The sequence below is a fragment of the Atractosteus spatula genome, chromosome 9 (assembly GCF_055471065.1).
Source record: "Atractosteus spatula isolate fAtrSpa1 chromosome 9, fAtrSpa1.hap1, whole genome shotgun sequence".
Lineage (NCBI taxonomy): Eukaryota > Metazoa > Chordata > Actinopteri > Semionotiformes > Lepisosteidae > Atractosteus > Atractosteus spatula.
In genome coordinates this window covers 42715034-42728325 of record NC_142714.1, presented here as the reverse complement: position 1 = coordinate 42728325, position 13292 = coordinate 42715034, and the positions used below count along the sequence as shown (strand labels likewise).

General features: G+C 36.7%; 1 protein-coding gene across 4 annotated transcripts in view; it reads right to left on the bottom strand.

The window, feature by feature from the left end:
* Positions 1–59: 59 nt before the first annotated feature.
* The window catches only part of acsl4a (acyl-CoA synthetase long chain family member 4a), a 33357-nt gene continuing 20124 nt past the window's right edge, over positions 60–13292 (bottom strand). For all 4 annotated transcript variants that reach the window (XM_088924993.1, XM_088924995.1, XM_088924994.1 and 1 more), the window contains exons 9-16: positions 13046–13117; positions 10454–10593; positions 9326–9498; positions 7367–7441; positions 6760–6948; positions 5736–5850; positions 4840–4997; positions 60–3814 (exon numbers count right to left, since the gene is read on the bottom strand). In XM_088924993.1, coding sequence (XP_088781119.1) covers positions 3657–3814; positions 4840–4997; positions 5736–5850; positions 6760–6948; positions 7367–7441; positions 9326–9498; positions 10454–10593; positions 13046–13117 — 1080 coding nt within the window. In that variant the 3' untranslated portion in view covers positions 60–3656. The remainder of the gene's footprint in view (positions 3815–4839; positions 4998–5735; positions 5851–6759; positions 6949–7366; positions 7442–9325; positions 9499–10453; positions 10594–13045; positions 13118–13292) is intronic.

Below are 13292 nucleotides of genomic sequence, written 5' to 3'. Positions count from 1 at the left end.
ATGGATTATCACCAAAACATACCTTATTCTGTGAAGATGTTTTATAAACACAAACCAAATATATTTAAAAAAAACTTTATTTACAGTTGACATGGGATTTCCAAAACATTCTAACAACACACTCTTATCTCCTTCAGAATATTAAAGTATTCACATGAATCACATAAAAGCCCACATTTATAATAAATTACAATATTAATTAACCAATTTTCCAACAGCATAATGTTAAAATGGTCACAATTTTAATAGTTCAAACAGTTTTGGAAATGTCTTCTGGGATTTTAACATCTTACTTTTTTTACATCTTAAAACCACATACTGTACTTAAAATTCCTTTTGCCTGGAACAAAACTGGCTCATACTCAAACCCAATTCTAAATCTGCTAAGGCTACATGTACTATTTCCCTCTGGTTTATAAAACTGTTCAACAGGCTTTCATAAACAAGGCTGAAAATGACAGTGATGTTGTTAACGTCAGGAATTGCTAGGAAGAGATCCTGCTATTATAACCTCCGTACTTGTCGGAAATAATGAAACCACATTCCCTTTCACTTTGGTCTGCAAAGGCAAGCAAGGACAGCAGATTTTCTTTCAAGCAGAAGGAGAGAATGATTAGAGTCAAGTGGTACTGCTCAGTAAAGACCCTCTATGAATCTGGTTAAATACTAAGCTGCATAAAGCAAATTGCAAAAGGAAAACACCATATCGAATATAAGAATGTAGTCTCACATGAGTTGTCTTTAAAATGAACGAAATCCCATTCTCTCTACAGCTTAAAACAGATGCTGTGCAGTGTCTCATTGGATTTTCTCCATTGTCATTATAGCACTTAATTTGAAAAAAAAATCATCAAAGGATGTCTAGGTGTTCTACCTGGAATAAAGAAATAGTTTTCTCAGGTTGTAATGGTCAAAGCTATTCTTTGACCTGTCCTAGGAAATCACAAAATGTCACAGACCATAGCCACTCAAGATACTTCAAAAAACAGAGCTGAAGTGCAGTAACCACTCTGAAATTGGAGTGAAAAGGATAAAGGAAAACCGATAAACACGAAAAAATTTAAATGCCTACTTTAATGTCTCCAATGATTAAAATAAGCTTTGTTCTTATTATAATCATTGAGGTTAAAAAACTACGTAGGATTCATTTCTCCCAGAAAGAAAAATCTAAACGGTTGAGCCTTTCAGAACCAAGGTGTGTAACCAGTAAAATTGTTTCAGTAAAAAAAACAAATTGTCGTTTCAGTAAATTAAAAAAAAAATAATTTAAAAATTATTGCAGGTTATTGCTGCAAACACCTAAAATAAAAGGCCTGAGTAAGCCTTGTAAATGCAGTTTTCAATATGATCTTTTATTCAGTATACAGTATTTCTCTTTGAATCAATAGTGAATGGAGAAGTTTATTTCCCAGGGTGTACATTATTTTGTACGAGGCAGCCAACAGATTGATTAGGAATAACGCTCCTCAGTTTCACAGATCAAACAGACATTAAATGAAAGGAATAAAGCACAGGTGAATTATATACAAATTTCAGTTAGTCTGAGCCGAAATAGGAATACAAACCTTGCTGCAACAAAAAATATAAAAACTTACTATATTCAGGTCCAAAATGTACCTTAGTACATGAAATCATAAGTGTTTTCAATAGATTTTTAGAGAGATGTACATCTTGAGATCCTAAAGTGTACTGAAGAACAGCTTGTCAAAAGCATTGCATGACATTTCTCAAAGATCTGATTGGCTAAACCGAAGAATATGGCCATCAACCATTGATTCAAATTACAGTGAGCACATTTTAACATTTACTGTACAAATTGTCTATAAAAACTCTTAAACCGTTACCAAAGATGCTGAATTTGGTAGGTATTACACATTCCCATTTTACCACAGCTATAAAATGACATTTTGTGAAAATGCTTTAAGTCAAACGTTTCAAGTTTCATCAGTTCCATCGATACTTTTTTCCTGTTTGTAGACACTGAACAATGAAACCTACTCAAAACACATAACAGTATGACAGAATAGGTTACCTGATTTGTAAGAATTAATCTCTAGCTATTGTTTCTCTGCCATCGAAACACTTTAGAGCAAAATCTTTTCAGATAGCACTCGGAGGAAGTCCTATTTTTCTTATTTGTAGATCTAACTACAGTAGTTAGCAGTTCTGTTTGCATCTTCAGACCATTATTTAGATTAGCAGTCACTACTTCAGGGCATTCCTACCTGCAACCACAATTTAAATTAACATAGAATGAATTGTACAAAATCATAGTGCTTTTCATAGTTACAAGAAATGCACAGTGTCGTACAGAAACAATGAAAAAAAGATACAAATGTCCTGCTGTACAAAAACTGATAAATAGTAATGATAAACAAAAAAAAATACAGTGTCATAGGCAATAGTGAGAGGACAAGTGCAAACATAAGTAGGTTTTCCACAATTTCAATTGTAGAGTCTAGTGCATATTTGGAGGCTTTAAAATAGTCTTAATTTCTATTTATGCAGTACAAGAAGTCTGAAAAAACGTATCATAAATAAAAGCATACTTTTTGTCACCTAAAATGTAACATTCAGTACCTCAAATGACCTGAAACCTAAACATTCCGAAGCATATAAATATGGGGGATATCCTAACTCTAAGCTATTTTAACTGCCCTATTTATTCACATTGAAATTATGCTGTTTGAGGTTATATTTAAAAGTTTCCCTACACTGGCTGGAATTCAGTTAAATTATTTTTCAGGCTACAACAGTATCCACTAATCCACTGAGAGATGGCATGTCACTTGTATTACAGAAAAAGAGTGAATTCAGAAAAGATAAATGCTTTGTGTTGTGCTTGCTAATTTGTGGATTAATTCATTTTATGTATTTCAATGCAAAATGAACTATTACTACATTTCACAAAAATATTTAAGTTATCCAGTAATATCTACAACATTTTATAGAACTTGTACAACATCACACATTTCTAATAATTTTGCGTGGAATGTCTTTGGGAGTGTATTAGTTGATGAATCTTTTTACAGCAGGCACACTATGTAGCATTACTGCCCTCTAGTGGAAATCCTTTGTAGTAAAGTGCCTTAAACAACAGGCTCTTCTAGAAATCCTGAGCAATAACATATTTCATTGCACCAATCACAAACATTTAACGTTTTTGGTTATTTAAATATCAGCAATGAATCTATCATTAATTCAAGCATTATAATACTTACTCCCTTTTTACAGGCACAAAAATATTTATAAATGTACACATAGTTCATATACATTAGAGCTCAGCTACATGAGATACAAAATATGAATACAAACAAATGGCAGTTTTGTATTTTTGATTCCCTCTCAACATGAACTTGCTCACAAGACAATTTTATCTTTAAAGACCGCAAAATAAGTAAAACGTTATAAGACCTCGTAAAGACAATCTTCCATGAAAAACTGTGAGATTTATTCCGACAAACAAGATTTTGTTGTAACCCTTCAAAGGACGAACTTGTCAGATAGCGGTTGTGTTTACAACAAAGACGAGCATATAAATAATTACATTTACAAGTGTGATTAATAAATCAATAAGTATTTTTTTTTAAAAGTCAAAGATGACCCAAACTTTACACACATTCTTCACTTTTTCCCCGGGCCAGCGAAACGCAGCTCTATTTACCCCCGTACATTCTCTCAATGTCATTGAGGTAATGGTTCTTCAGTTCCTTGCGCTTGAGTTTGAAAGCGTCTGTCACCAGCCCTGTTTCTGGGGTCCATGGCTCAGGGCTCAAGCGCACTTTGACTGGAATTTCAAAACGCTGTAATTTGACTGAAAAAGAAAACAAGATGGAGACAAAAGACATTACTTGTACAGCAGAGTTTGCCATTATTTCCATCTATCCATTTTCTAACGGCTTCTTCCAGGGTCGTGAAGGAGCCAGAGTCTATCCCAGCAAGCAACAGGCACAAGACCAGATACACCCTTAGACGGGATACCAGTCCACTGCAGGGCAGAAATTATTTTCGTACCCTGGTTTATTCCTTATTCTGGGAATCAGCCTTTTAGGTCATCTTTTAATGATCTTGGACTGCTTCTCGATAGCATGAATTTCTAAACAAACATCTTTCTTGTGCCAGGAGTATAGACAAAGTAGGTTCATTTAAATCTATCTGTTACTTCTAAGAAGACTTAGAGTCTCCATATGAACTAATTGTGGGCAAACGTGCCCATAGTTTCTTTGGGACGTGATGAATTAAATGCTTAAGTTGTGAATTTCTAATTCTGAATCTGAAGCACTCCATAACAAGAAAAAAGGGCACACAGTAATGAGTGTGCTAAACTTGAATGCCTAGCTGTGATCAATCAACTGATGGATACATTTCAAGAATTCTATATGGGCCATGTGATTATCACAATATAAAATAAACTCTAAACTCGCTGTATTTCCATATATTTAGAATCATTAACACTGAGCATTTTCTTTTTAATCTGAGAAAACATGAAAAGCCTCTATTACCTAATCTGGCCAATTCACCTGAGTCACATTAAGGTCACTTTTAAGGTACATATGCCTTAAAAGTACTGTTATTATCTTACGCTTTCCAGCACTGGTCATAAAAAATCCTCCCCAATTTTCACCTCATCACAAAAAGCAAGAAGCAGAAGAAAAATAGTCTTAATTGTGAAAATAAAAGCCTTCAAATTACGATTCTTAAAATACTCGCGGAGTGTGTTGCAGTTTCAGCAAAAGTCAGCAGACGATAGGGCTGGACTAACTGGACCATTTGACCAGATCAAGCACACAGTGCAAGAGTTTAAAGGCAGCGATAAGCAGGTTAACTTCACTAACGTACTTGATGTAGCAACTTCTTTAATCTCCTTCAGAACCTCAGACTCCATGGCAGGATGGTTGCAGATGTCCTCCCAAGCACCACTGATGCCTTTTTTGTTGGCCAAAGCTGTCAGCCTCTTCTGGTTTGGTACCACAAAGCTTATTACATAGTTCTGGTCACTGAAAATAAATCAATCGTCATTGCAATTAGAAGTGTGAATAGACAATTCAACCTGAAATCATCCTTAAAACAGTTTCTTGCTCTTTTTCTCCATCAGCACAATATCGGTACATTTAAAAGTATTGTGAAATAGGCTCAGGTCATCAGTGTTTCTGGATGATTTTTAATAAAGTGTTCATTACTAAAATATTATTTCCAGTAGGTTTAACAGACATGAAATAAACATTGACATAATGACACTTCATTTTAACACCCAGCATATTCATACACAAAATGGTAAAACGGGACAAATGTATTACTGTGTGGTATCAGCTAGTATTTTGTGTGGAATTGTGTGTAAATTTCCTAATTTAAATTTAATTTGCATTCAATCAATTTAATTGTATTAGAAATGCATGAAACCTGACAGCACTTTATATACGAGAACTTTACAATATATAACTCCTTTCTACACTGACATCCCCTCATTTAAAAAAACAAAATTTAGACAAATATGGGATATTGTTACACTTTGTACTGCACTTTTTTCAAAGGTTTGGGGGGTTTGAATTTTTCTGTATCAGAGCATTCTTGTTTTTTCCAAGATGACTGACTATATGCAATTGAAATTCAGAGCAAATCAGTGAAGTAACTCCAAATAAAATGACTCATGCCACCCTCTCCCAGTCTCTACAATGAAGGTAACTATTCTGTATTTCAGCATTGTTCACACATTATTAAAAAGAGCGTTTACATACCTGTTTGCATATGCACAGATATTGTCAATCAAGGAACAGTTCTTCAGAGCGGATTCAACTTTGCCCAGAGATACGTACTCTCCCGCTTGGAGTTTAACTAGGTCCTTTTTACGATCTGCACACAAGACCACAAGTTTTTTAAAAAAAGTTAGATGTCATCTTAGGAATTTTTTTTCAATAAATAAGCAACATTTGCACGAATGCACTTTGTAATTGCTTTAGCGTTTAAAACCGTAATAAGAGGCAATACTATGGCGCTGTATTACGCAATTCAAAGCTGATGAGAAACTTCTGGAAGCATTTATCTTAACACTTGCTTTATCAAGGCAAATGAAAAGATATTTAAGTACTTTGCTGAACATCTATCCATCCATCCATTTTCTAACCACTTCATCCAATTCAGGGTTGCAGAGGAGCTGAAGCCTGTCTCACCAAGCAACAGACACAAGGAAGGGTACACACTGGACGGGATGCCAGTCCATCATAGGGCACACACGGACACACACACAAACTCCATGCAGATAGCACCCCTGGTCCAGAATTCTAAAAAAGGTCCCCAGCACTGCAAGGCAGCAATGCTAACCACTGTGCCACCCATTTTGCTGAACAGTGTTACGTTTTTAACTGCATATTTAAAAGTATTTCCTAAACTATAATACTATAAAAGTATTATTTAACTGCATATTTCAAAGTAGTTCCAGGGAAATAAGTTCCTTTTCATCTTTGTAATGTTAATTAATTGTTCAATAATGAAACATGCTTTTAATGGACAGCTATCTTCTGCAGATCTTTCACATTTGCACAACTACTGTATGTTTTTAAATGATCAGTCGTGTCGTAATAGTGTCTTAAAGCAACCTGCTATTCTACACACAACTAATAATACTAATGTATTTATGTTGCATTGTTATATATCATCACAGTCTTTATGACTACAAATAACCAGCTAGTAAGCAGTCACAAGTTGCAGACCACAACCAAATCCTAAGCCTAGTGAACCACAAGCTTCTGACGAATTACTGACCTACAATCTGTAGGCAACCATCAGCGTGAATTTCACCAATGTCTCCAGTGCAGAACCATCTCTGTCCATTTTCATCCACAAAAAAGTCCTCATTAATTTGGTCATTCTTGTAGTAGCCCATTGTGACGTTGGGTCCACCAATCAGAATCTCTCCTCGGGGATGGGGCACGTCCTGGTTCGTGTAACCACCTGAAACAGGTTTGTTTTTTCAGGCAGATTAGCACTGTAGCCAAAGCACCAAGTTAGAACCGAAAGCACAAAGTGAATTAAAAGGTGGGCCGTCCGTTTTCAAACACTCATTTTATTTAGTTAGCAGTGCTCATACTGTGTGTGAGTGAACTGCGACGAAAGATGTTGTGGAGAAAGAATTCAGGCCACACTATCCGTTTCTCCATTTCAGTAGAAAACAGTGGTTAGTAAATCTTTAAAAGTACAAGAATAATTTTCTTTACATCAGCACATAAAATACATCGGCAATATTGCACAGACGATATAGTTATCTACATGTTCCTTTCTCAGAATTCCAGATCAATGTAAGAGATGTATTGCCCGATTAGACAACAGTAGGCTCTGTAAAGTGTTTCAGTATTAAAAGTGGAATGCTTACCCTCTGCCCAGTCTCGTAATTTGATTTCACAGCAGACGAGAGGTGCCCCAACTCTCCCAGTGCTGTAATCTGCCACTGTAGAGGAGAAGAATGACCATTTAAGATTTTGTTTCATAGTAAAAGGTCCTTATGGATTTGCATCTCGTTTCCAGCTGCATTTTTTTTTTGAGGTGGACTCATCATTAACCATCACTGACATATTGAAACTGAGAAAGAGCTGTTTACTAAACCAACCCAGTACACAAGAAGCCCACCATCCTTACCTGAGTAAGCCTGTGCTAATAAATAAGGAAGAATACTGGTAAATACTCATGTCAAGTCATTGAAAGAGGCTGGTTATATCTACTTGCAGTAATATCCCATACTGTATGTTTAATACTGTTTATTGTGTTTGTAAAGGGGGTTACTATGCATCAAGAATTCCTAGCTTTGACCTAATGTAAAATTACATGGAAAATTGAAGCCAAAACAACAAACTTACTTAATTGAGAAGTTTGTTCAGCAGCCAGTAAATGCCACAGAGTGTCCCAACCCCCTTAAGGGTGGACTATTGTGCAACAATTCAGGAAATCCAAGTTTAGCTTCCAAAAACTCATAGACAAGTGGTAACTTGTCAGCAACATTTTTACGGTGTCTACCTACTATAAAAAGTGCTGCAACACTAAAAACAAAGACAGGGAGTGTCTCATCTCTGCCGTGACAGTTTATCCTACTCTTGAGTGCACGCTTTTAGATTAGATTGATGGGCCTGTAGCAGTTTGTAGTGCCAGTGGTGAAGCAAATTGGCAAATTCTGTTATGCTTTTCATGCATAACTTTAGAGGCATAGTAAAATGAATCACAAATGTATTATATGGACATGCTGTTGAAAAGGAACCTTCATTTTACTAATGTTTAGGCTGTTGTCAGCACAATTTGGTAGATTTGGGTTATGGAGCACAATGTGATAGCAGATTTTAGATCAAGATAGCAGTATAATTCAGATGCGAGGACATTAGATGGTAAGTAATGTGACAGAATGGCAGGATCGTCTATCATCTGAGCTACATTCTATGTCCTGCCACCTTCTCCTCCTGACCAACTGGTGAAAAGCAATTGGTCAAGTGATGACTGAAAGACTAGATACTGTAGGCTTCCAGGGTTCACCATGTCTGTCTGGAGACAGAGGGCAGATCCAATGTAGTGCGTGACACCAGTGGGTAAATGAGAGCAGATCCACTGTAGTGCGTGACACCAGTGGGTAAATGAGGGCAGATCCACTGTAGTGCGTGACACCAGTGGGTAAATGAGGCCAGATCCACTGTAGTGCGTGACACCAGTGGAAGAAGGAACTGAGAGAACAGTGAGCGAGAGAAGGGCCAGCTCAAAGGTCACTGGACATGTGAGTTTTCTAGAGAGTCTCTGAGAGCAGCTGAGTGTTTTGAAAGAGAAGCCTTTCTAGAAATGATTGTTGAATAGACACATTTTAGAGACAGTAAGCAGCTTTGCTGTCTGGCTTTTATTAGCCAAGCATTTTGAAGTACTAAAGAGCTCAAAGAGGTTTCTTTTGTTTCTGTGGTTTTTGTTTAATATGCACCTCACAATAAATATAAGAACGCAATTACGTTCACAGCTGTGTTTCTGTCCCTGTTCCCCTGGGGTCGGCCTAATTAAAGATTTTGTTACAGCACCCTGATCCCCAGGTATATCACAATAGTTATAATGCAACTAGTCAGCTGTTCATGTTACAGCTACAAAAATATTCCCATCAACACAAAGATGGTTCAGCTGTCATTGCCAACTTATTGTCACACTGCATTCTTATTGAAAGAAACAGTGGGGTACTCATCCTTTGCAGTAAGGTAGATAAATTCAGCCATTTGCATTTATTTTTTTGTTATCTAACTGGATAGTTATGATTTTAAATTGGGGAAATAACAGTTAAACATCCCTTTGCAGGGAGGTCAGTGTTTTCACGTACCTTCAGTGATTGTGCCAGCTCCACATGTCTCCGTCAACCCGTAGCCTTGACCCACAGGGCAGCAAAAACAGATATTCATAAATCTCTGGGTCGCGGAGGAGAGGGGAGCCCCTCCACAAAGCATCATTCGCACACTGCCTCCCAGCAGAGCCTTCACTTTTTTAAACAGCAGTCTATATCAAAAGAAAACAAAAAGGTAAGCACATCCTATACTCCCAAGGATATCAATTGGCAGATGTAAATATTCATGTGCAAACACATTCATATAACTCAGATTTATAATAACTATATCTATCATTCATAAGGAAAATGTTCCATTCCCGAGTTAAGCATGGATACTAGAACTGAAGGGGCAGCATGGTGGTCCAGTGATTTGCATTGCTGTCTCACACCCCTGGGGGTCTAGCATCAATTCTCAGTGTTAATTGCATGGCGTTTGTTTGTTCTCCCTGTGTTTGCATGAATTTCCTCCAGGTGCTCTGGTTTCCTCCCACAGTACAAAGACATACTGGTAGGTTAACTGGCCCAGGTGTGCGTGTCCTGCAATGGACTGGCATCCCATCCAGGGTGTATTCTGCCTTGCGCCTGTTGCTTGCCAACTTCCGACTTCCCTCATGACTCTCAGTTGGATAAAGCAGTTAGAAAATGGATGGATAAATGGACCAGAATTGAAATGTTTAATTCTTGTTTTTTTTGTATTCAGTCAAATCCTATCCTAAAATAATGAACCAGACATGGAGAGTCCCTTTGTCCCAGGCCTAACCCACTCATTACAATTCTATGAAGTTACATCTAAGCTGTTCACCACCTAACTGTGTGAAGGCCTGTCAGTTGTGGGTCTTCTGTCCCTTAGTGGCATACCTTATCATCTCTGAGGTGATCTTACTGATATGGGGGTGCCTAGCTAGTGTTTACAAAGAATATATTCATGTTTCAGGCAGCTGCATTATGAATATTAGACAGACAATATAACTTTAGAAATTCTATGGTAGTCAGCTTTTTTCTTTTGATGTTGTTTAGTATTCTGAGGTAAAAAATGAGAAGGAATCCGTCTTCATTAAAAGTTCACTACATTTTTTTGATGGTATGAATCTAAATATTGCTCCCGGTGAAAGAAAATTAACTTACACATTACAGAGCGGTGCATCATATCCCATTTTGATCTGCTCCAGCTTGTAGTTATAGCCCAGTTTAAAGAGCGTTCTCTGTACATAGCTCATCTCCTGCACCTTACTCATTACGTTCTTATAGATTCGGTCCATTATTTCCTACAAGAAAGAAGGAACAATGTAAAAAAAAAAGTGCAAAAAGCACAATGTTATTTACCTTTCCATACCCATTTAAACACATAGGGTACATCTAAACTTGAAAGGTCCAATTGCACTATACATTTTTATTAAATTTACAATATTTTTTGGTGCACTGAGGAAATGAGTGATACATTTGCCTTAGACCTTTTCTCCTTTACATGATAAGCCAGACTTCCTTTTGGCAGGATGCTGTTATCAATTTGAGAGGAAGAGAAGAGTCAAGGCGCAGTTTTAAATTAAACCCTACTGAAAAGGTAAGAGGGACTTTAGTCCACCCTACAGTACCTTGCAGAAGTTTTGACCCCTTCCGATGATGTTGCATTTCATACAGACATGTTTTTAACGCGCCTATTTTCACTTAAAATGTGAATGGCCAAACTGAACACTTTTCTGAATGAAGGAGGTTAAATGTCAGCACAAAATACCAAACAACTAAAAGGCAAAAATATGCTGATTGCACAAGCATTTACTCCCCTGAGTCAATACTTGGTGAAAAGACCTTTAGCAGCAATTACAGCTGTGGGTCTGCTAACTTTTCACCTATTCTTCTTTGCAAACATCAGCTTTAGTTATTTGGGGATCATTGATAGCCTTGCAGTAAACTTTCTACTGGTGTCAAGTCAGAATTTTGACTCTGCCACTCAAGGATATTCACTTTCTTATTGTTAAGCCACTCCAGTGTAGTCTGGCCTTGAGCACAGAGTTATTGGTTTTTGATCTTCAGAAGACTGAAACAGTACTGCAGTTTTTGCTGACATTTAACATCTTTCACCCATAAATGTGTTCAATTTCAGTATGAGCAAGTTTTGAGTTTTAAGTATTAGAAGGGGGTACTTTTGCAAGGATCTGTAGATCACAAGGCTAAGCCCTTATTGAATATTTCAAGATTTCTACAAAATTAGTGAGTAACCTGTTCATTCTGGATCTTTCCTTAAATGAAATTAGTTGTTTTTTTTTAGAAATTGTATATAATTTTGCCCACAAGGTTATAGGAAAGATAAAACTGCTCTGGAATCAGTCCAGAGAAAAGCACACAGATACTTTCTGGGGCTAAAAGGAATACTCTATACAGACAGGAGGAAAAACTGTATTTTTTTATCTGTTGTAATCAGGATTTATTTTAAATACTTGTATCAGGTTTCCTCATCAGGATATTTAAAGAAAGGACCTGACAAGTATTGAAAATCCACAAAGACATTGCCATAGTTAATTCTGCAGACATCTACATAAAGAACTCAAACACAAAATAGAGGACAAGTAAAAACTATGTCTTTTCCAAAAAAGGGTGGTGTGTTTGTGGAATAAGTTACCCAGCCATATTGTGAAAGATGATACCCTGACCTCTTTCAAAAACAGCAGAATTCATTACCCACTAACTGCCAAAAGAGCTAGATGAGCAAAATGGTGTTCTTCCGTTTGTAACTTGAAACATTTTAATCCTACTTATATTACAACATATTTGGATGTAGGCAACTGTATTCCCATGCTACATAAATTTAACTCCTAGTGAATAACGGATATCCAATAGTGTTTAGAATTGGGTTGAGTTTTTTTAAACATATACGTCAGACCTTACTCATTCATCTTCATCTAGAGACTAGATAATCATTTTCAATCATATCACAGTCATACAGGAATTCACATTTTAAATTATAAATATGATATAAGAACCCAGAACTGAAAGGAATTCATCTGGAGCATATCCTCCAGTGCTTTATATAGAGTTTTTTGTAGCTCTCATTCGTATCCTTGTTGGACAATTAAGGAAAAAAATGAAACATGCAGTATTTGCTTATTGTGTGGTCTTAAGAACAGGAAAACAGAGCAAGACAGAGAGGGAGTACAGTTACAAAAATTGAGAGGTGTTAAAGGGGAAACGCAGTCACAATTTCTCAGACCGGTTATTAAAGTTTGGTAATAAAATAAATTTAACGACAGTATAGAAATATTTTACAAATTGCGACTTAAACACAAAATTGTGAACTTTGTGAAAGCACGGTAAGTCACCATGCTGTCACAAACCCCTGATCTCACGAGAACAAGAGTTCCTACGAATTGTGATGTGAAGCGGCCGTTCCTGCTCTCTAGTCACTGTATTGGATTAAAAGAGATGTATTCACAAGCCTGCTTGTTCACAATGTAAAAGGGCCACTTCATTGGAATCTCAGAATATGGTGCTGAGCGTACCTGGAACCTTGGTCTATTTAGTGATGTAAACTGGAGATTTTACAAGTTAATGTGTACACTTTACTTTTATTGTGGTTTGAAATGCACTCCTCAATGTTGATTCTTTCTAACCCCAAAATATAAAAAGAGTTGCAATTCCCCTTTAAACAGTAAAGATGGTATCCTACGTTGGAAGAAAAACACTTCCAAAGAACTGCATACAGGAAACTGCATGTATCCCTACCGGAACAGCGGCCATCAATGTTGGCTTCAGCACACTGCAGTCTCCCTTACTACCCTTCTTGATCTTAGTTGACTGCAGGACAAACCAAAAAAGAAAAATCCATGTTAATAATGCCCATCTGTCAAAATAAAAAGCCATTTCAGTTGCATGTCATTGTTACCAAGTAAAAAGCTTCAGTAGATGATTTACAGAAAAAATAATATCTGTAAACCACAGGCCTTCCTTTTCTAGAAGATTAAGTTCACAG